Here is a 25,106-nt window from a genome sequence, read left to right as displayed (position 1 = left end):
CTTGGGCTGGCTGTAGGCACTTTTAAATTGGTTCCAGGGGTACACGGGCAGCAGTGGTCTGGTCAGTGGAAGTCTAGTGGAAGGAGTGACCGCAGACAGGCTTCGAAGGCCTAACATAACAAACTTGGGCTGGCTGTAGGCACTTTTAAATTGGTTGCAGGGGTACACGGGCAGCAGTGGTCTGGTCAGTGGAAGTCTAGTGGAAGGAGTGACCGCAGACAGGCTTCGAAGGCCTAACATAACAAAATTGGGCTGGCTGTAGGCACTTTAAATTGGTTCCAGGGGTACATGGGCAGCAGTGTATGGTCAGTGGAAGTCTAGTGGAAGGAGTGACGGCAGACAGTCTTCGAAGGCCTAACATAACAAAATTGGGCTGACTGTAGGCACTTTTAAATTGGTTCCAGGGTAACACGGCCAGCAGTGGCCTGGTCAGTGTAGTAGTTGTAGAAAGAAGGGACCGCAGACAGGCTTCGAAGGCCTAACATAACAAAAATGTCAAAACAATGGTATTGTCAGTGCCAGGCATTGAAGGATGTCAGCGCCTAGACTACACATTGGTGAAGCTGTGAGAGATAATTTTGCTAGTGGTAGAGCACTGTTTGAGCTGGGGGGGGGAACTGTCTTGTGGCCGGCGGTACAGGCACAGGGCCCCTCATATTACAACGGTGTGTCTGACGTTGGGTGCGCACCACCACCGCCAGAGACACTTTATTGTACTATGAGGGACCCAGTGGCAGTGCCGTCGACCAAAAGCGGCCACACCCACCTCTTCAGACAAACAGCACTCTCAAGGGTCCAAGCGCAAAGTGGCGATAGCACGGCCCCGTGTGGGGAGTTTGGCCATTTCGTGAGGTGGAAACATGTCGTATGCTGGACAATCAGGTGAAGAAAATTACGAGATTGTAAAAGTCATTCAGAATAGTCCACAGGCAAGACCTTTTCATAGGAAAGCTAGGTGTCAGCCGGGCAGGGTGGGGCAAAAGATTTTGAAATCCAGTTGTGGTTCATTTTAATGAAGGTTAGATCATCTACATTTTGGGTAGCCAGACGAGTCCTTTTTTCTGTTAGTATTGAACCTGCAGCACTGAATACTCTTTCTGATAGGACACTAGCTGCCGGGCAAGCAAGCTCCTGCAATGCATATTCTGCCAATTCTGGCCAGGTGTCTAATTTGGATGCCCAGTAATCAAATGGGAATGACGGTTGAGGGAGAACGTCGATAAGGGATGAAAAATAGTTTGTAACCATACTGGACAAATGTTGTCTCCTGTCACTTTGAATTGATGCTGCAGTACCTGTCCTGTCTGCGGTCATAGAAAAATCACTCCACAACCTGGTCAGAAAACCCCTCTGGCCAACGCCACTTCTGATTTCTGCCCCTCTAACACCTCTGGTCTGCTGGCCCCTGGAGCTCGTGTGAGAACGATCACGGGCGCTGTGTGCAGGGAATGCCAGAAGCAAACGGTCAACAAGAGTTGATTGTTTTGTTGCTAATATTAGTTCCAAGTTCTCATGTGGCATAATATTTTGCAATTTGCCTTTATAGCGAGGATCAAGGAGGCAGGCCAACCAGTAATCGTCATCGTTCATCATTTTTGTAATGCGTGTGTCCCTTTTGAGGATACGCAAGGCATAATCCGCCATGTGGGCCAAAGTTCCCGTTGTCAAATCTGCGGTTGTGCTTGGTTGAGGGGCAGTTGCAGGCAAATCTACGTCACTTGTGTCCCTCAAAAAACCAGAACCCGGCCTTGCCACGCCACCAATTTCCCGTGCCCCCGGGAAAGCTTCCTCATTAAAAATATACTCATCCCCATCATCCTCCTCATCCTCCACCTCCTCTTCGCCCGGTACCTCGTCATGTACACTGCCCTGACCAGACAATCGCTGACTGTCATCAAGGCTTTCCTCTTCCTCTGGTGCAGACGCCTGATCCTTTATGTGCGTCAAACTTTGCATCAGCAGACGCATTAGGGGGATGCTCATGCTTATTATGGCGTTGTCTGCACTAACCAGCCGTGTGCATTCCTCAAAACACTGAAGGACTTGACACATGTCTTGAATCTTCGACCACTGCACACCTGACAACTCCATGTCTGCCATCCTACTGCCTGCCCGTGTATGTGTATCCTCCCACAAAAACATAACAGCCCGCCTCTGTTCGCACAGTCTCTGAAGCATGTGCAGTGTTGAGTTCCACCTTGTTGCAATGTCTATGATTAGGCGATGCTGGGGAAGGTTCAAAGAACGCTGATAGGTCTGCATACGGCTGGAGTGTACAGGCGAACGGCGGATATGTGCGCAAAGTCCACGCACTTTGAGGAGCAGGTCGGATAACCCCGGATAACTTTTCAGGAAGCACTGCACCACCAGGTTTAAGGTGTGAGCCAGGCAAGGAATGTGTTTCAGTTGGGAAAGGGAGATGGCAGCCATGAAATTCCTTCCGTTATCACTCACTACCTTGCCTGCCTCAAGATCTACAGTGCCCAGCCACGACTGCGTTTCTTGCTGCAAGAACTCGGACAGAACTTCCGCGGTGTGTCTATTGTCGCCCAAACACTTCATAGCCAATACAGCCTGCTGACGTATGCCAGTAGCTGCCCCATAATGGGAGACCTGGTGTGCAACAGTGGCAGGTGCGGATGGAGTGTTTGTGCGACTGCGGTCTGTGGACGAGCTCTTGCTTCTGCAGGAGGACGAGGAGGAGGAGGAGGAGGAGGGGGTGCGAACGGCTACAGACAACTGTTTACTAGACCGTGGGCTAGGCAGAACTGTCCCAAACTTGCTGTCCCCTGTGGACCCTGAATCCACCACATTTACCCAGTGTGCCGTGATGGACACGTAACGTCCCTGGCCATGCCTACTGGTCCATGCATCTGTTGTCAGGTGCACCTTTGTGCTCACAGATTGCCTGAGTGCATGGACGATGCGCTCTTTAACATGCTGGTGGAGGGCTGGGATGGCTTTTCTGGAAAAAAAGTGTCGACTGGGTAGCTCGTAGCGTGGTACAGCGTAGTCCATCAGGTCTTTGAAAGCTTCGCTTTCAACTAACCGGTAGGGCATCATCTCTAACGAGATTAGTCTAGCTATGTGGGCGTTCAAACCCTGTGTACGCGGATGCGAGGCTAAGTATTTCCTTTTTCTAACCATAGTCTCATGTAGGGTGAGCTGGACTGGAGAGCTGGAGATCGTGGAACTAGCGGGGGTGCCGGTGGACATGGCAGACTGAGAGACGGTGGGAGATGGTATTGTTGCCGCCGGTGCCCTAGATGCAGTGTTTCCTACTACGAAACTGGTGATTCCCTGACCCTGACTGCTTTGGCCTGGCAAAGATACCTGCACAGATACAGCAGGTGGTGCGCTAAATGGTGGTCCTACACTGCCGGAAGGGATGTTGCGTTGATGACTAGCTTCATTGGCCGAGGGTGCAACAACCTTAAGGGACGTTTGGTAGTTAGTCCAAGCTTTCAAATGCATGGTGGTTAAATGTCTATGCATGCAACTAGTATTGAGACTTTTCAGATTCTGACCTCTGCTTAAGGAAGTAGAACATTTTTGACAGATGACTTTGCGCTGATCAATTGGATGTTGTTTAAAAAAATGCCAGACTGCACTCTTTCTAGCATCGGATACCTTTTCAGGCATTGCAGACTGAGCTTTAACCGGATGGCCACGCTGTCCTCCACCAGGTTTTGGCTTTGCCACGCGTTTTGGGCAAGATACGGGCCCGGCAGATGGAACCTGTGGCGATGTTGATGCCTGCTGCGGCCCCTCCTCCTCCTCTGCTTCAGAACTGCTGCCGCCTGCACCCTGTTCCCCCAATGGCTGCCAATCGGGGTCAAGAACTGGGTCATCTAATAACTCTTCTTGTACCTCCTGCGCAACTTCGTCTGTGTCACCGTGTCGTTCGGTGGTATAGCGTTCGTGATGGGGCAACATAGTCTCATCAGGGTCTGATTCTTGATCAGCACCCTGCGAGGGCAATGTTGTGGTCTGAGTCAAAGGACCAGCATAGTAGTCTGGCTGTGGCTGTGCGTCAGTGCACTCCATGTCAGATTCAATTTGTAATGGGCATGGACTGTTAACTGCTTCACTTTCTAAGCCAGGGACGGTATGTGTAAAGAGCTCCATGGAGTAACCCGTTGTGTCGCCTGCTGCATTCTTCTCTGTTGTTGTTTTTGCTGAAGAGGACAAGGAAGTGACTTGTCCCTGACCGTGAACATCCACTGACGACGCGCTGCTTTTACTTTTACCAGTTTCACGAGAGGAGGCAAAAGAGCTAGAGGCTGAGTCAGCAAGATAAGCCAAAACTTGCTCTTGCTGCTCCGGCTTTAAAAGCGGTTTTCCTAATCCCAGAAAAGGGAGCGTTCGAGGCCTTGTGTAGCCGGACGACGAACCTGGCTCCACAGCTCCAGACTTAGGTGCAATATTTTTTTCCCCACGACCACCTGATGCTCCACCACTACCACTACCCTCATTACCAGCTGACAATGAACGCCCCCGGCCACGACCTCTTCCACTAGACTTCCTCATTGTTTTAAAAACGTAACCAAACTAACGTTATTTGTTGCAGTCACACAACTTACACGGTGAGCTATAACTTCAGTATGATTTAGCTACCCCTTTACAGGTTGGTGAGACCACAGCGAAAATCAGGCCCAATGTTACACACTCTTTTTTTGGTGGCTGCACATTAGAGAGATGCCCCACACGCAGGACTGTCACTGAAGCACAAATGTTAATATTAATGTCACACTATTATTTTTTTTTTATTTTTATTTTTTTCAGGAACACTTTAGAAACCCCCCCAAAAAAAAAAAATAGATTTTTGCAGGGAGAATTTAGAAAACAAATGTAACAAACTATATGCTTTCTATGGGCCACTGAGTGAGAGATGACGCACACAGGAATCAGGAGTGGCACACAAGCCCAGAGGCCAATATTTTTCTACCAATGATTGATGGAGTTATTTTCTCTGGTAGATTTTGGAACCCAAATCAAGGAAAAAAAATATAGGCTTTCTATGGACCACAATTGGAGAGAGAGAGAGAGAGAGAGAGAGAGAGATGGCACACCCAGGAGTCAAGACTGGCACACAAGCAGAAAGGCCAATATTAATCTCCCATTTTTTGGGGGGGTTTGTTTTTTTTTTTTTTTTTTTTTTTTTTTTTCAGGGAGACTTTAGAAAAAAAAATAATAAAAAAAATATGATTTTATCAGGAAGAATTTAGAAACCAAATAAAATAAAATTATTTTTTCAGGGAGAATTTATAAAACAAATAAAAACAAAAATAGGCGTTCTATGGCCCACTGACTGAGAGATGACGCACACAGGAGTCAGGAGTGGCACACAAGCCCAGAGGCCAATATTTTTCTACCAATGATTGATGTAGTTATTTTCTCTGGTAGATTTTGGAACCCAAATCAAGGAAAAAAATTATAGGCTTTCTATGGACCACAATTGGAGAGAGAGAGAGAGAGAGAGAGAGAGGGCACACCCAGGAGTCAAGACTGGCACACAAGCAGAAAGGCCAATATTAATCTCCCACTGTTTTTTTTGTTTGTTTTTTTTTTTTTTTTTTCAGGGAGACTTTAGAAAAAAAAATAATAAAAAAAATATGATTTTATCAGGAAGAATTTAGAAACCAAATAAAATAAAATGATTTTTTCAGGGAGAATTTATAAAACAAATAAAAACAAAAATAGGCGTTCTATGGCCCACTGACTGAGAGATGACGCACACAGGAGTCAGGAGTGGCACACAAGCCCAGAGGCCAATATTTTTCTACCAATGATTGATGTAGTTATTTTCTCTGGTAGATTTTGGAACCCAAATCAAGGAAAAAAAATATAGGCTTTCTATGGACCACAATTGGAGAGAGAGAGAGAGAGAGAGAGAGAGATGGCACACCCAGGAGTCAAGACTGGCACACAAGCAGAAAGGCCAATATTAATCTCCCACTGTTTTTTTTGTTTGTTTTTTTTTTTTTTTTTTCAGGGAGACTTTAGAAAAAAAAATAATAAAAAAAATATGATTTTATCAGGAAGAATTTAGAAACCAAATAAAATAAAATGATTTTTTCAGGGAGAATTTATAAAACAAATAAAACCAAAAATAGGCGTTCTATGGCCCACTGACTGAGAGATGACGCACCCAGGAGTCAAGACTGGCACACAAGCAGAAAGGCCAATATTAATCTCCCACTGTTTTTTTTTTTTTTTTTTTTTTTCAGGGAGACTTTAGAAAAAAAAATAATAAAAAAAATATGATTTTATCAGGAAGAATTTAGAAACCAAATAAAATAAAATGATTTTTTCAGGGAGAATTTAGAAAACAAATAAAACCAAAAATAGGCGTTCTATGGCCCACTGACTGAGAGAGAGAGAGAGATGGAACGCTTAGTACTGGCACACAAGCCCAAAGGGCAATATTAATCTCCCTTTTTTTTTCCAGGGAGAATTTCTAAAACCCAAAAAAAAAAAAAAATAGGCTTTCTATGGCCCACTATTTGTGAGAGAGATGGGACGCTCAGGACTGGCACAGATGGCACGCTCAGGACTGGCACAGAAGCCCAGAGGCCAATATTAATCTCCCTTTTTTTCTGGGAGAATTTATAAAACCAAAAAAATATTTAAATAGGCTTTCTATGGCCCACTATTTGTGAGAGAGATGGCACGCTCAGGACTGGCACAGATGGCACGCTCACAACTGGCACACAAGCCCAGAGGCCAATATTAATCTCCCTTTTTTCAGGGAAAATTTATAAAACCAAAAAAAAAATTAAATAGGCTTTCTATGGCCCACTATTTGTGAGAGAGATGGCACGCTCAGGACTGGCACAGATGGCACGCTCACAACTGGCACACAAGCCCAGAGGCCAATATTAATCTCCCTTTTTTCAGGGAAAATTTATAAAACAAAAAAAAAAATTAAATAGGCTTTCTATGGCCCACTATTTGTGAGAGAGATGGCACGCTCAGGACTGGCACAGATGGCACGCTCACAACTGGCACACAAGCCCAGAGGCCAATATTAATCTCCCTTTTTTTCAGGGAGAATTTATAAAACCAAAAAAAAAATTAAATAGGCTTTCTATGGCCCACTATTTGTGAGAGAGATGGCACGCTCAGGGCTGGCACAGATGGCACGCTCAGGACTGGCACACAAGCCCAGAGGCCAATATTAATCTCCCTTTTTTTCAGGGAGAATTTATAAAACCCAAAAAAAAATAAAATAGGCTTTCTATGGCCCACTATTTGTGAGAGAGATGGCACACTCAGGACTGGCACACAAGCCCAAAGGCCAATATTAATCTCCCACTGTATTTTTATCAGGGAGAATTTATACACCCCACAAAAAAAAATACAGAAAAATGAAAAGGCTTTCTATGGCCCACTATGTGAGAGAGATGGCACACACAGGGATGGCACTCTAGCAGAAATGCCAAATTGCCAATCTTAATCTCCCACCAAAAAAAAAAAAAAAAAAAAAACAGGGAATGTCCTACAATTACTATCTCCCTGCCTGCAGTAATCTCAGCCAGGTATGGCAGGCAGCTACTATCTCCCTGCCTGCAGTAATCTCAGCCAGGTATGGCAGGCAGCAATAAGGAGTGGACTGATGCACAAATGAAATAAAAAGTGTGGACAAACAAAAAAGATAGCTGTGCAGAAAGGAAGGAACAAGAGGATTTGTGCTTTGAAAAAAGCAGTTGGTTTGCACAGCGGCGTACACACAGCAATGCAGCTATCAGGGAGCCTTCTAGGGCAGCCCAATGAGCTACAGCGCTGAGGGGAAAAAAAAAAAAAAAAAAACTTCCACTGTCCCTGCACACCGAGGGTGGTGTTGGACAGTGCAAATCGCTGCAGCACAAGCGGTTTTGTGGTTAATGGACCCTGCCTAACGCTATCCCTGCTTCTGACAAAGCGGCAGCAACCTCTCCCTAAGCTCAGATCAGCAGCAGTAAGATGGCGGTCGGCGGGAACGCCTCTTTATAGCCCCTGTGACGTCGCAGACAGCAAGCCAATCACTGCAATGCCCTTCTCTAAGATGGTGGGGACCAGGACCTATGTCATCACGCTGCCCACACTCTGCGTTTACCTTCATTGGCTGAGAAATGGCGCTTTTCGCGTCATTGAAACGCGACTTTGGCGCGAAAGTCGCGTACCGCATGGCCGACCCCGCACAGGGGTCGGATCGGGTTTCATGAAACCCCGACTTAGCCAAAAGTCGGCGACTTTTGAAAATGTTCGACCCGTTTCGCTCAACCCTACAGGCAAGTGCTATCTGTAAAAAACAAGGATAGCAGTTGTACATGAATCTTGGACATGTGAATGAGCCCTAAAGGTTACAAAACACCTTTAACAATTACAAACATATGATTGGTACATAAAGAAAAATAGTAGCAAAAGAATTGCAGACTATAATTTGTATCATGCGTAACACACCATGCATACAATGCATTCTGTGCTGTTTTGCGTATTGTGGCATTTGCGCAGTCATGTCTTTCTTCTGGTGATTGGACCATGCAGCCCATTTTTCTTCAGGTGCCTCCTTATTGTGCATCTTTAAACAGCCACACCGCTAGTTTTCAGTGAGTCCTGTATTTCTGCTGATGTTATTTGTGGGCTCTTCTTTGCATCCCGAACAATTTTCCTGGCATTTGTCACAGGTGAGGATGTTACCTTTCGTAGCCATTCAAACCCATTTAAGTCAACTTCTGTGCATGTTATCAGCCAAAATCACCAGGGTATGTGAACTTTTGATCAGGGTCATTTGGATGTTTTGGGTTGTCATTATGATTAAAAAGAGAAAACACAGTAGATTGACAATAAATGGCTTCACCCAACCACTAACCATTGAGTGGAGAAAAGTTTTGGTGTTATCATTCATATTCTTTGAGAAAAGGCCAAGAAAGCAAAAATTCTGCCAGGGTATGTAAACTTTTGAGCACAAATGTAACTGGTGGGTGGTGTAAAGGGGAAAGCATATATATCAAAATGAGGTATATTGGCTTTTGGGATAGGCTTGAGTGTGAATGGATAATTAGGTGTAACTGGTAGGTGGGACTAAAGGGAGGACATATACAAATGAGTCAAAATGACTAGTAGGCTCAACTTAGAGGGCTTGTCCACTTTCAGGAAAATGGGTCTCAAATTGTGTAACATGCATAAAATATTAAACTAAGCAGGTACTCACTTTGCCTGAGTCCAGCACTGGCTTCCCGTCAGTCCTCCACTCCCTGTGTTTCAGCTGCCGTGGTGACATCACGTCCAAAGTGCATTGTGGTTGACGGCACGCGAGGTTAAGCTCAGTGATTGGCTAGAGAGGTGAAGTGAAAACACCAGAACCAGAGCAGTGGCAGCCAGGGATCCGTCGCTGGACCCAGGGTAGGCGAGTACCTGCTGAGTTTATATCTTAGGCATTTTACACACTTTGATTCCCACATATACCAGATATAGCCGAAACGTTGCATCGTTGTGATTTTTTAATACTATGGAATAAAGGTCTAACTTTTCAAGGATTATCCTCTGTTGCCTTGAGATTTTTGGATATTCTACTGTTTTGGGGCCTATTTGGAAGCCATACCGAGCAATCACAATTTATCAATGGCGCAATGAACTTGGACTCTGGATTAAGTCTGTCATAATTCTGAACAACCTGTTTGATTAAGGGCAAACAATCCAGAAGTTTTAATTTTTCTTTGTCAGAAGAAAGACACCAGAAACGTGCCAGGTTTAGGCTTACACCACATTTGAGCACTACATGCAGTTTATATTCCAGGAAATACTTTTGGTCAGTATTCGTTAGTATAGCCTGACTGGGGTAATATTTCTAGCGAGGTGCATGGAAACGCATGATACAATTAACATGCGCCAAATTCATAAATTTGGTGCATCTGACACCTGCATGACTCTCATTAAGTCATATTGAATCAGGAACAATATTTTTTTTCTATCTACTGTCCATAGAAAAATCATTGTTATGTTCTTGCTTTGGCTTTGGGCACCCTACAACTTTATTGTATTTAGTTGTCTTATTATTTATGGGGTTTGTTATTAATATGTTATGTCACCCTTCATGTCGCTGGACCCCCAAACTACCAAAACACGGAGTAACTAAAATAATCAGTGTTGTATTCTGTCACTCACTCACACTGCGTTCTGCTCTGTTTCCCTTCCGTTCAGTAGGTCATATACTGCAAGAGAAATATGTTTTATAGACAGCCAATTGGCAGGAAAGGAGCATATTATGGAGTCGTTTTCCATTTTCCATCTGGTAGATGAGATAAACTCAGAAGTAGAATAAAGCTAAAATCCCAACGAATCAATCCCATATGACCCCGATAGACATCCGAGCTGCAGCTTGATGGAGCACTTCATCCTCAGCTCACATCTCTGACCTGTTTCTAGTCACAGTGTATGTCAAATATCACGTTCAATATTTGTTATCATTTGGTTTGATGTCCAAGTCTGGAAATCAAAGGGTTGGACGGAATTAGGAAAAATATGGCTGATTTGTTTTTAAAGAACAGTGGCACATCTAAAAAGGTTAGGGTCCCATCAAGGAAAGGTTGCCATGTCATATCTGGTGGTCACACACAAATTGCCCAATTTGTGCACATTTCGGCTGCAGGAAAATGGCCGCCGCGATCTCCATCTGCGCACGCGCGGCATCCCGCGGCCATTTTCCTGCAGCCTTGGGAAGCCGAGAAGAACCATCTGCGCACGTGCTGCCTCACAAAGATGGCCGCGCCCACTGATAAACGGCTGAATAGCGCAGATCTCGCTATTTTCCTTGAAGCTGCGCAGTGGATTCGCCACTTGGACATGCGCACACCACTACGCCACCAACGGAGATCTGGGGGAGAAACAGCGCTATCACCACGCCCATATGACCTGACCAGCGTGAGTGACAGCCCAAAACGGCGACTTTACAAAGGTATTTCGGCAGCATAGGTGGGGAATAAAGGCTCCAAATACACTAATGTAAAGCCCAGCTCTGCCCCTATTTAACGCTATTTTTAGCTCTTCTTGAAAAAACGGGGTGACAGGTTCCCTTTAAGTATAATCAAGCTAAAATCCAATATCAGATCCAAGCCATGAACTGAGGTTTCATGGTTTTTGAAATAGAGAAGCCATGTTTTTCAAATCCTGTACAATGCCTTTCAGGATCATGCTTTAATTTAAGATATGTAGGTTTTCTATTCAATTTTAACACATAGACAAGGTCTGTGAATGGGACATAGGAATGCATCGATACGGCACAGCGAACTAGGCTGCCCATTGTAAACTGTGTTTGGGCAGTGATGCAGGTCTCCGTAGTGTTGGGACACTTACCACTGAAGATAAGGACATTTCCGTCTTCATCGCCCAAGACCAGCATCAGGATCCCGAGGAGTCGCCGCCATCATCAGGACCACGAGAGGACACCACCAACGTCAGGCAATACTACCCCATCTTCCTCAGGACTGTGACAGACTCCCACTGCAACGCAATCTAAGTGGCCCCAGTCACAGACAGGAGTTCGACCGTGACTGGCGTCTAAGTGATAAGTTATATTTATTTGAATTGTCTGCTTTATTTGTAGCTGCTCCTTAAGTTATTCCCATTAGCCATTTGCTGTATTAGGGAATATTATCCATCTGTTTTCTCCCTGCGTGGAGCTTCTGCTGTTTAATAAATCCTTGGTCTGTGTACAGTCCATTACTGCATCCATCCTCAATTTTGAAACCTGTAGCATGTCAACTCCTTCAGCATTTTTTCACCTATAAAAAACAATGAAAAAGTGAAAAAAAAAGATGCAAAATTTTTTTTTGGGGGGGTATTGTTGAAATGTTTTTCATAACTAAAACTAACTTTATTATACATGTGCTGTAGACAAAACACACACATAATCCTCACTGAAAAAAAGTCGAAAAATTCTTCAAGACAGTCATTTTGAAGATAGCTTTTTTACTGCTGTAAGGAGGAAGACCGGGCTGCGGGTACCTATGTCATGCCAGGTCCGGAACTGTCGAGGCTACGTCCAGCATTGCAGGGGGGAAAGAATGGGGGACTGGACAGGGTAGAGGGGGCATGGCTAAGCCGAGTAGTGTACAGGAAGCACAGGAAAGAAGTCAGAGTTTCCCGCCAGCGGTGAGAGCAGTGGGAGGTGTGCGGCGCGCTCTGCAGTTACAGAGGCAGAACTTGCACAGAGTACAGTGCTCTCGCAGAGGAGCGGGGGCCAGGTGCAGGACCCTGAGGTGCGTTCCTCATTTCTGATAGACGCACAGCAGCACCCTGCGTTGGACAGAGACTATCGCAGCGCTCCCCACTTCGGCTGTACAGATTTATAGACTAGGGGCTCAGCGGGCAAAACTGGAGACCGCCTGTTGCTGCCAGAAGTTGGACCATGATTTTTTTGGGATTCATCTGAGGACACCACGCCGGCCATTGCCGGTACTCCCATTCCCATCAGACTGTATGTGGATGAGGATCAGAGAAGACTACGATAAGTACCGTTTAACTATCAGACTGTTGCGTTAGCTCTTTAACCCCCTTTCTTGTTTAGTGTTTATTAACTCCCCGCGAGGAGATCAGTTTCATCCTTTTGTTCAAAATTAAATAATGTTGTTATACAGCATTGTTTTGCAATCCCTGCGTTACTGCATTTCCGAACCTGCTATATACTGCCAAGAGAGCAGGTTTTGGCTGCAATGTGAACATAGCCTAAGGGTACCGTCACACAGTGGCATTTTGATCGCTACGACAGCACGATTCATGACGCTCCAGCATCGTAACAATATCGCTCCAGCGTCGTAGACTGCTGTCACACTTTGCAATGTACGACGCTGGAGCGATAATTTCATGACGTATGTGCGATGTAGAAGCCGTTGGTTACTATGCGCACATCGTATACAATATCATGCACAACTTTGTTACACCATGCGATCATGCCGTCACAGCGGGACACTAGACGACGAAAGAAAGTTTCAAACGATCTGCTACGACGTACGATTCTCAGCGGGGTCCCTGATCGCAGTAGCGTGTCAGACACAGCGAGATCGCTGGAACGTCACGGATATATCGCTGGAACGTCACAAATCGTGCCGTCGTAGCGATCAAAATGCCACTGTGTGACGATACCCTTAGAGATTTCATATTAATGTTACAATTTGGAAAACTCATTTACAGAGGAACTTATAGGGGGGATATAGAGCGGAATAACAACTTTTCCAATATATTTTCATTAATAAAAAAATCTGTCTAGGTGTATTACATTTCCTTTGCAAGGCTGTGGTTAAATGGGGCAATTGGGTGGGAGCAATTATTCATATGACTATAGATTTAGTCCTTGTGCAGTTATGAGTTAATGAAGAATTAGTTACAATAAAATTTATTTGAGGATTAAAATTAGTATTTCACATCTTTGGAGTATGACGCTGGGAACATGAGGATTACAGAAGACGCACTGACTGAGCAGCAGATTGTCTGTGGATTAGAATCTAAAATGTTGGCAACTAATTTTTAGGTGTGAATCAGTCCTGAGCGCTGTTCACACATTGCTGCATTGACAATGTTTCACATGTCTATACAGAGAGATAAATAGATATTGATTAGGATAGGACCACAACTAAATAATCTTATTTACAGTGGCTTGCGAAAGTATTCACTTCCTTTGACATTCTCTATCGGACTTCCAAAACTTCTGAAAATAGCAAAGCACACTGTTAGGCTTTCCTATAAATTAATTTTTAAATGAAATAAGAAATATAATTGTTGTTGTTGTTTGGTGCAATTCCACAATTTTATTTTTTCACAACATTCACTAAATGCGAAAACTAACCTGCCATTATGATTCCCCAGGCAGACATGTATAGGTTCTTTATTATTTAGGTGGTGAAGCAAAATCCAAAGTTTGTGGGAAAAAAAGTCATCGTTTTCTTGAGACCTGTAGCGTCTCCATTTTCTGTGATCTGGGGCTGGGCGAGGGATTTTTTTTTGCACTTGTCCACCTGATGTTTTTGTTGATACCATTTTGGGTAGATACAATGTTTTGATTATATGTTATGGCATTTTATTGCAATGCTGCGGCGAAAAAAAATATTTGGCATTTAGATTTTTTCTCATTACGCCACTTACTGATCAGATTAATTCTTTTTACATTTTGATAGATTGGGCATTTCTCAATGAAATTTTTTTATTGTTTTATTTTGTATGGGGCAAAAGGGCGGTGATTTAACCTTTATATATTTAAAAAAAAAATGTTTTTTGTACTTATCACTTGCTTCATTAGTCTCCTTAGACAAGAAGCTGCGATCTTCTGATCACTTGCACTACACAAGGTTTCAGCCCTGCTTTGTGTAGCAGAAATGCTCATCTGCTATGAACACCAGCCACGGGGGGTGGATTGCGATTCCAACTACGATTGTTAGGAGCGCATGACACCTGATCAGATCAGCTCCCATGTGCCTGAAAACACACGGGCTTCAGTGCTGGAGCCGGCATATGACTTACCTATACATCATAAGTTGTCTCCACAGTTGTCGAGTGGGTTAATCCACTCGAGTGTTGCTTTAGCTTTGGAAGGTGAACCTCCATCCCAGTCTCAAATCACTGACAGACTGAAACAGGTTTTGCTCAAGAATATCCATGTATTTCGCATCATCCAATTTACCCTCTACTTGGACCATTTTCCCTTTGCCTGCTGCCAAAAAACATGCTGCTGCCACCACCATGTTTCACAGTGGGAATGATGTTCTTGGGGTGATGAGTTGTGTTGATTTGGCACCAAGCATAGCGTTTACCTCGGTGGCCTAAAACATTCAAATCTGGTTTCATCTGACCGCAGCACTTTCTTCCATACATTTGGGGAGTCTCCCACATGTCTTTTGGCAAATTCAAAACATGCCTTACAGGTTTTGTTTGTAAGTAAAGGCTTTTTTCTATTCACGCTTTCATAAAGACCACCTCTATGGACTGTATGACTTATTGTGGTTGTATAGACAGATACTTCAGTCTCTGCATGGGAACGCTGCAGGTCTTTCAGGGCTACCCTTGGTCTCTGAGCTGCCTCTCTGATTAATGCCTTCCTTGCCTGGGCTGAGAGTTTTTGTGGGGGGCCCTCTCTTGGAAGATTTGTGGTGGAACCATGTTCTTTCCATTTGATCATAATGGATTTTATGGTGCTCTCGGGGATAATCAAACATTGGGATTTTTTTTTATAACCTAACCCTGACTTGTACTTTTCAACAACTTTGTCCCTGACTTGTGTGGAGATCTCCTTGGTCTTAATGGTGTTTGGTTAGTGGTGCCTCTAGTTAATGATGTTGCAGCTTCTGTGGCCTTTCAGAAAAGGTAAACTGTATATACTGACCGACATGTGACACTTAGATTGCACCATTGGCTGGCTGGCAAATTTTAGCCTGGGGGGCAAGCACACAGCAGTGGCCCATGAGTAGCGGCCCATCCTTAAAGTGGTTGTCGGAACTTATGCTACTTGTCTACAGTCACTATGTATGAATCCTCATATTGTGCACACTGTGCGCTGTGAAGATTCTCTGGTGCTGGCGCCGGGAACAGGTGGTCTTGTGACCACAAGCATGCGATTATATATATTCCCAGCCACATTCCGACTAGACTGTTTCTGGCCTTGTTCAATACAGTTGCATTAGGCCATTCAAGTCTAGTCGGCATGTGACAGCATGTATGCAAATCACAAACTTGCAGTCACACACCAGCTGAATAAGCGCAGCACTGCAAGCAATGTGAGGCTTCACAAGTCTGCAGTCACATAGAATGACACAGAGTGAATGCACCAATGACACACGCACAGCCCCATTGTATGATGACACACACACAGCCCCACTGTATAATGGCACACACACGCACAGCCCCACAATATAATGACACACACACACACAGCCCCACTGTACAATAACACACACACACCACAGTCCTTGAATCTGCGCTAGCAGTAAAACACTTTGCCCAATACTCCCTTCCCTCCTCTCCCCTTGTCAGTCCATGTAATCTTCAGCTCGTATGTGGATCACTGCTCACCATTCCCGCTGTCCGCCACCCATACAGTACCTCCATGATGGCACCATACAAAACCTGCATAACTCCACCATAGAGTACCTCCTTATCATCACCATACAGTACCTTCAAACAGGGCTGTCACTAGTAATTTTATGGCCTCATACTGGCCAAATTTTCGGGACCCATTGGGACTCTGCCCAGGCTCCAACCCCAGCCTCACCTCCACCCCTCGAACTGTCCACAGTACCACTGCTCTCTCTTGGAAAAACTCCACTTCTCACCAATCACACATTAACAGTTCACATCACCAGATCACATATATAGCCAGCAGCTTTTGTTTTGGCCAAAAGATTGTTCAAATCTGCCACCATGACAAGGTAGACTCATTTGGCCAGGCCCTACTCTACGCTAACCTATTAAAAATTTGTTAAAATATGCAATACAATTTAGGTATATTTTTATGTATTTTTCAATTTTTTAAATGACCAATAATGCCACATCCAAAGGGATAAATACCACCATACCATGACCAGACATCATATTACCACCACATAGTGTCCTTTAATACCACATACAAGGAATAAATACTGCCACACCATGCCCAGATCACATATTACCACCACAGTGACCCACTAATATCATATACAAGGGACAAACACCACCACTCCATGTCAAGATCACATATTACCACCACATGTGACCAATAATACCACATACAGGGAACAAATACCGCCACACCATGACCAGTCAACATATTACCACCACAGTTACCGAATAATAGCACATACAAGGGACAAATACTGCAACACCATAACCGGACCACATATTACCACCACATAGTGACTGAATACTACAATACTGATCATTAATAAAAAAAACAAAACAAAACACAATACTATCACCAAAAGTGACACTATGCACAGGAGATATGTACTTAGTATGCAGTGTCTGAGTACAGGTAATACAGTGATCACCGGTGACATTATACACAGGAGCTCTGTATATAGTGTCAGTGTAGAGGTAATACAGGGATCACCAGTGACATTATACACAGGAGCTCTGTATATAGTGTCAGTGTACAAGTAATACAGTGATCACCAGTGACAATGTACACAGGAGCTCTGTATATAGTGTCAGTGTACAGGTAATACAGTGATCACCAGTGACAATATACACAGGAGCTCTGTATATAGTGTCAGTGTACAGGAAATACAGTGATCATCAGTGACAATATACACAGGAGCTCTGTATATAGTGTCAGTGTAAAGGTAATACAGTGATCACTGGTGACATTGTACACAGGACCTCTGTATATAGTGCCAGTGTACAGGTAATACAGTGATCACTGGTGACATTGTACACAGGAACTCTGTATATAGTGTATAGTTTCAGTGTACAGGTGACACACTGACTCACCAGTGAGGTCTCTATGTGAAGTCCTTCAGCTTTGCTTTTCATCTTCAACCAGCACAGACCGCCATCACGTCTTCCAGCCAGGACGGGGCTCTGCAGGAAATAACACAGTTATCTAGAGCTCCGCTTGCAGAACACATTACTTAATTTTTTCCCAACTTCTACACTGCACCAGATAAAGAAAAAAGGCGACATAATGTTGCTTTGCACAGTAACAGGACCCCCCCATTTAAAACAGTATCCTCAAAAAATAAAATAAATACATCACTGCAGTAATATTATCCCTTAATTAGCCCCTATGGTAATAATATTCCCATCCTGACCCTGTGTATCTCATTCCTGGCTCCACCCATATGTTCTCCCATTCTGCCCTCATGAGGATCCATTCTGCCCCCATATGATCTCCGCATCCTGCCCCATGATCCTGCCCCATCTGTCCCATGATCCTGCCCCATCTGTCCATGATCCTACCACCCATCTGTCTCCATCGTATCCATCCTGCCCCATGATCCTGCACCATGTGTCTCCATCCTGCATCATGATCCTGCCCCATCTGCCTCCATCCTGCCCCATGTCTCACATTCTGACCCCATGTCTCACATCCTGCCCTCTGTGTTGTTTTCATTCCTGCTCCCTGTGTCTCATACTGCCCCCTGTGTCTCCAATCTGCCCCCTGTTGTTTCCATTCCTGCCCCCGTGTTGTTTCCATTCCTGTCCCCCTGTGTGTCACATACTGCCCCTGTGTCTCCATCCTGCCCCAGTGTTGTTTCCAATCCTGCCCCATGTGTTGTTTCGATTCCTGTCCCCCGTGTTGTTGTCATTCCTGCCCCATGGGTTGTTTCTATTCCTGCCCCATTGGTTGTTTCCATTCCTGCCCCCTGTGTTGTTTCCATTCCTGCCCCGTGTTGTTTCCGGTCCTGCCCCCTGTGTTGTTTCCATTCCTGCCTCGTGTTGTTTTCATTCCTGCCCCCTGTCTCACATACTGCCCCTTGTGTCTCCATCCTGCCCTCTGTGTTGTTTCCATTCCTGCCCCCTGTGTTGTTTCCATTCCTGCCCCTTGTGTTGCTTCCATTCCTGCCCCTTGTGTTGTTTCCATTCCTGTCCCGTGTTGTTTCCATTTCTGTCCCTGTGTCCCATCCTGTCCCTGTGTCCCATCCTGTCCCCGTGTCTCCATCACGTCCCCGTGTCCCATCCTGCCCCGTGTTGGTTCCATTCCTGCCCCCATGTCTCCATTCTGCCCCGAGCTTGCCGCATTCAGTAAAAATAAAAAAATTCTGCCGGGTGGGCACACACACACACACATTCAGGAAAATACACACGTACACACCCCCACCCACACACTCAGGAAAACACACACACTCAGGGAAACACATGCACCCACACACTCAGGAAAACACACACACATACATACACACGCCCACACACTCAGGAAAACACACTCGGGAAAACACACACACACGAAAACACACACACTCAGGAAAACACACACACGCTCAGGAAAACACACATACTCTGACCTGCCATGTTTAATTTGTTAAATTCCCCCCTCCCCCTGTCACTTAACACAGTAAGCGTTGAGATGTGCAGTTGGAGAGGTTACCTGGAGTTTGCACTGTGCTGGGCAGTGGACACACAGAGCAGCTTCCTCTCATCTTGTCCATGTCCTGCCGTCCTGTGCTGCTGCTCTAGCCTGCATGCTGTAGCTCCTTCCCCTCCAGGTCCTGGCTGAGCAGACATCGAAGACAGATCTGCACACAGAAGAGGAGGAGGCTGCGTGCGATCACTATGGAAGTAATGCAGCCTCCTCCTCCTCTTCTTGTGTGCCAGGAGCTGCCCCCTCTCACTGCAGCGTGCACATTACTGAAGCCAGCCATGGCTCCGGCCACAGGTGCACACTGCGTGTCCCTGCTCAACACATGTCCTCCAGCGGCCCTGTGCAGTGGCTTAGGCACCGGCCCGGGGGGCAAATGCATTCTTGCCACCCGGCCCAGTCTGCCCCTGGATTGCACACAGGTGGACATCCTGTCACTATGTATGGGACTTATGAAGACAATTGCTTGCAATTTTGAAATTTTTAGGGGCTCCATAGCAAAAAGGGGTGAATACATACGTATGCACATTCCAATTTTTACTTATTTGATCCCATAAACTTCATTTATGCCTATATTTTTCTCACTTTTCTTCACCAACTGGGACTATTTAGTGCTGATGCATCACATACAAATCGAATTTAAATTATATTTAAACATGCATTGTAATGTAAAAAATAAGTAAAAAGCCAAGGGGATGAATACTTTAACAAGCCACTGTATATCCATTGTTTCATTAGTTCTTCGCTTTCCAGCATGTACTGGGTTAAACAGAACTTGAGTAAAGACCCTTTTTTCCCATTTTCTCTCCATAATTAAAGATCTCAGTGATAGCGCTAGTTAAACAAAGACAGACAGGAGCTGGATCGCAGTCTAGTTATTCCTGTCATTGAAAGTGACCTGTAGTTCAAGGCTTTGCAAAGAAATAACGTTTAGGATCAAAGCAAGATCATTAATATAGCAAACCATAGTAATAAATGTCTTGACGGAGGAAAAAAATTGTATATCGGAAATAAATACATACATAAGCTGACATAAAACAGTGATATGAATGGGGGATATAATCGTTTGAGTCAAAAACGTATATAATACATGATGATCTCAAGGAGAATTGGTAATCAATATGTACCATATATATACTAGAGTATAATCCGAGTTTTTCAGCACATTTTTAAAGCTGAAAAGCCTCCCTCGGCTTATACTCGAGTGAGGGTCCCACAATATGGAGGATGAGCGACAGTGGAAGAGCAGCGGGTCACAGGAGGCAGGAGCCAGCTGCTGTGGCTAAAGCCTGTGCCTGCTGCTAAAGAGAAATGAAAATTCACTGCTGTTTAATTTCAGGCACAATGGTCGCAGTCATCGGCTAGCTGCAAATGCCGGGCGATCATGTGTGCCCGCTAGTTAAGGGAATAAATACTCACTGCTCTCCACTCCCATGGGCGGGTGAATATTTGTTCCCTTTAGTAGCGGTCACACAAGAAAGCCCGGCAGCTGCAGGAAGCTGGCGGCTGCTGCTACTGTGCCTGCTACTACAGAGCAATGAGTATATTCATAAGATTTTGTACCCGCTAACCATTGTATATCATCCCTACCAAATCCCCATTCAGTAAAGAGCTTATTTTTGATTGATGGTCTCCCTCATTGAACTGTGAAATATCTGGTCCTGGCAAACCAGCAACATCAGTTACATGGGACGTGCATGGGCATAGTGCCTTCACAGCACAAGTCCACACACCCAGCCAGGACCTCTACTTTCATGTAACGTGTTGGAGCACCACCGACTAGTGCCTTACCCATGGCTACCGCCCGCACCACGTTACACGCTGATAAAACACCTAAATTTGTTCCCTGCTGTTTTACACTCCATACTGAAAATAAATCTTGTTACACTTCATAATGAAACAGTATAGAAGGCTACAGCAGAAAACAGTGATTAATACTATACTTGTTTTCTCATGAGTGTCACCATTTTCCTAGGTGTAGCTGAATGCTGATTGTAATTTAGGATGTACAGAGACAGCTCCATCTTTAAGCCCTGTTTAGAAGGATATATTTCTTGGGCGGTACAAGGATGGCAATACCTAGGAGGTTGTAAGTTTGGGTCAGGAGACCAAGGGTCAGTCTATTCATTTTGGGTTGTATATGTATAAACCAAGAACCTGTGTGAACCTGGCCTCAGAACGTACGTTTACCTCTAACCTTGTAAAACTTGTTCAAATTGATAATAATCCCAAACACACATTAAAATCAACAATAGACGACCTCAAAAAGCACAAGCTGAAGCTTTTACAATGGCCCTCACAGTCCCCTGATTTGAAGATCATTGAAAATCTGTGACTAGACCTCAAAATAGCAGTGCATGCAAGGCGACCCAGGAATGTCACCAAACTGAAAGAATTTTACAAGGATGAATGGATGAGAAACGCTCAAACAAAAAGCGTTTTCAAGCCGTGATACTTTGAAAAGGCACTAGGTACCAACCATTAGCATATATACATAGATTATGATTGTCGTGTGACCCCCTAAAGCCTTAGAATACCTATACTAAGACACTCGACCAAAATGCAAATAAATATTTATTAGCATAATAGCACATATAAGGACAGCAATCAAAAAATAAAAATCTCTAAACAGAACATGATCCGGGAGATGGGAGATAACAGTATTATTATTATTTATAAAAAATATATAATCTATATATAATAGATAATATACAATATATTATCAATCAAGGTAAAACGGATAGCAGCATGAGATATAATTATGAAGTAATGTCCAATAAGATAGAGAATAAAGCAGAGGTTCACTAAAGGATATAACAGTATTAATAATAATTATTATTTCATGGTACAAGGTATCTAATACATCCAAAGTGCTGGGGTTCTATGACCATTCAGTACTTCTATCCTTAGTGAAATAACATATGGCAGAGCATAATGCAAGCACATGTATAGCACCCAGCTATGAGAAATAAGAATAATAAATGTGTAAAGTGACAAGTGCTTAAAGATGGCAATGTAAAGGTGCCAGATAGTGCAATGGACTGCTTAACTGCTCTCACTGATGTGCCCAATGCGTGCTTCACCGCAGCTTTAACCAGGGAACATGCGGTGGAGTGGGGTCACAGGAGGCAGGGTCGCAGTTGTGGGAAGCCGGCAGCAGCAGAAGGGGGATGATGCTGCCGGGTCTTGGCAGGGAGGAGAAGGTGTTACGGCAGTGCAAGGCAGGAGCCATTGATCTCCCAGCAGTGGTTTTGGCACATGCACAGATTGAAATCTTAGCTCAGTGACATCTGAGATCTCATTCTGCGCATGCGCCAGCTTCTATGCCATTTTACTGAAGCCCACCGCTGGGAGATCAATGTGAACAGCAGGGATTCTGCTTCTGCCTCTCAGCACTGACATTTTCCTGAAGCCCATGCTGGGAGATCAATGGCTTCTTCGTCGTACCACTGGGACACTGCCTACACCCATACTAGGGCCCGCAGCATCGCCTCACTCTTGCCGTCACTGGCTTACTGCAGCGGCGACCCTGCCTCCTGTGACCTGCTCCACCGCTGCCAACACCCTGGTAACCTATATTTGGACTGTAAAACAGACCCCCATTTTCACATAAAAATTATTTTTTTCCTATTTCCCTCCTCTAAACTTGGGTTGCATCTTCTGGTTCGGGGCATCTTATGGTCCGAAAGATACAGTAAGTTCTTAGGGTGTTTCTGCTGGGAAAACTCACTAAAACATGTAATAGGCATATGACTGTTTCAGTAAAGCTTTGCCAAAGCCAAATGACAAGAAGTATAAAAAACAAAGCAGCTTTTTTTAAAACATGACCAAAAAAAGACAAAAATTGCAGCATCAAAAAGGCAATAAAAGCGATTGTTAAAAACACAATGAAAACCTAATTTACCTAATAGGTGCCGAAAACCTGCAATATCAAAAACGTACGAAATACTCATTGCGGGAATATAGCCTTAGGGTAGTTGAGTCAAGGTTGACAATAAAGCACTTACGAGGAGGACATATTTTTGTATTTTGGGAGGGTTGGTTATGGGCAGTTATTTACTTTCAGGTCAATAACTCTCGTTTCTCCAAGGCATGAAATAATAATTTTTGAACATCTTGTTTTAAGAACTTTGTGTCGGGCTACTTCTCTGTGAATCCTCCTAGAAATGTATGAATAAACTAGGCATTGTTGGACAGTATTTATGAAAAAAATTTTATGAAAAATATTTTTGAGAAGTATAATTCGTATTGAATATTTGTCTGTGTTTTCACATGGCCTAGATTCATGTACATGTGCTGCTGTGTTCTTCTATATATATATATACATATATATATATATATACAGTATATATATATATATATATATATATATTAATGCTGTTGGAAATTCCAAGCTCAACTTAAAGACTGTCCCTCTTGCTTTCCATTGTAGGTAAAATCAAGGAATGTTCTCAGCTCAAATGGGGACATTAAAGCAAAGCAACATGACAGAAGAGCTTCATTTGAGAGGACGGCATGTAAAGAGCACAGTTTCCCCCATCCAGTTTTTCCATGGCTCCAGTTTCATGACGGATAGCACTAATCTCATTTGGGTTCAGGTGATCCTCATCACAGCATATTCATTGATTATCCTCTTGGGACTTGTTGGCAACTCTTTGGTTATCTACATGATTTTGAAATACAAAAATATGAAGACAGTAACAAACTTTTTCATAGCCAACTTGGCTGTGGCTGATCTTATGGTGGATAGTCTTTGCCTGCCTTTCACCTTGGTCTACACATTGATGGATGAGTGGAAATTTGGATCGGTGCTTTGCCATTTGTTACCATATGCACAAGCCATGAGTGTCAATGTCTCAACTCTGACCTTAGTTGTCATCGCATTGGATAGATACTGGTGTATTGTATTTCACCTAAGTAGTCGGATCTCCAAGAAATTCAGCTTCTTAATTGTTACAGTCACATGGGTGGTGGCTTCCATTTTTGCTATTCCTTTAGCTATTTTTCGAGAGTATAGGTTTGAGGACTTGCCAGCTTTGAAACTCAAAATAGCTGTTTGTGCGGAGAAGTGGCCCTCAAATAACAGCAGGGATGCTGCAATTTATAGTATTTCGATGCTTCTTCTACAGTATGTCCTTCCCCTCATTGTAATATGCTTTGCTTATACCAGAATATGGTTGAAGCTGAAGAACCACATAAGTCCAACACCAAGAAGTGACACTCATCAGCGAAGAAAAAACACAACTAAAATGCTGGTGATGATGGTCATCCTGTTTGCCGTTTGTTGGCTACCCTTTCATGTCTTCCAGTTGGCCATAGACTTGGATTGGGTCCTTGTATTCCAAGAGTACAAACTTCTTTATTCCATCTTTCATGTTATTGCCATGTGTTCTACCTTCGCTAACCCTCTCCTTTATGGATGGATGAATAAGAATTACAGAAATGGGTTTCTTATGTTTTTTGGATGCAAGAATAAACTGCATAATGGCCAACATGATGGCTCACTCCGGGGTCATTCTTATACTTTCCGTGCCACCACTTATCATGGTAGTTTTCGGAATGCCGGAGAAAATGGACATCCTCCAGCTCATGTGTAACAAGCTTCCTGGCTACTCACAAAATCTCTTTCAAAAGCCATTTGGTCACTGAACAGTATCCAATAAACACAATGGTCTCGATTCGTCTATGGCCAGAATTCTGGCGCAAACTGAGTTGAAAGGTGCAATTTTTTGCCCAACTTGTAGCTTTTTGCATTTGACTTACTTCCAGTTTCTCCCAGCTCTGCAATTTGGGCAGAGCTGGGGAGGGATGGTACACGGCAGATTTGTGACTCAACAGTTCATCTAAAGGTGCTTTCACACTGCGTTCTTCACCATGTTCAGTTGCTCTGCAAGCTGTGATTTGGGAGTATGCTTTGCATAATTTTGGGGCATATACACCTACTGGAGATGAACACCGAGATGCAGTCTACTTACTATGTTTACTACTCTTCAAGTAGGCATATTCACCCAAAAATTATGCACGACAGGGCACACGTAGACTCTATGTGCACCATTGTAGTCAATGGCCACATCCGTGCACA

General features: G+C 44.1%; 1 protein-coding gene across 1 annotated transcript in view; it reads left to right on the top strand.

Moving 5' to 3' along the window:
• The window catches only part of LOC138673934 (neuropeptide Y receptor type 2-like), a 79,388-nt gene extending 54,648 nt beyond the window's left edge, over positions 1 to 24,740 (top strand). The window contains exon 2 of the mRNA XM_069761957.1: positions 23,457 to 24,740. Coding sequence (XP_069618058.1) covers positions 23,470 to 24,621 — 1,152 coding nt within the window. The 5' untranslated portion in view covers positions 23,457 to 23,469 and the 3' untranslated portion in view covers positions 24,622 to 24,740. The remainder of the gene's footprint in view (positions 1 to 23,456) is intronic.
• The last annotated feature ends 366 nt before the right edge of the window (positions 24,741 to 25,106 follow it).

This window comes from Ranitomeya imitator, chromosome 4 (assembly GCF_032444005.1).
Source record: "Ranitomeya imitator isolate aRanImi1 chromosome 4, aRanImi1.pri, whole genome shotgun sequence".
Classification (NCBI taxonomy): Eukaryota; Metazoa; Chordata; class Amphibia; order Anura; family Dendrobatidae; genus Ranitomeya; species Ranitomeya imitator.
The sequence above is the reverse complement of the archived record's forward strand: the minus strand, read 5'-3'. Positions and strand labels throughout refer to the sequence as shown.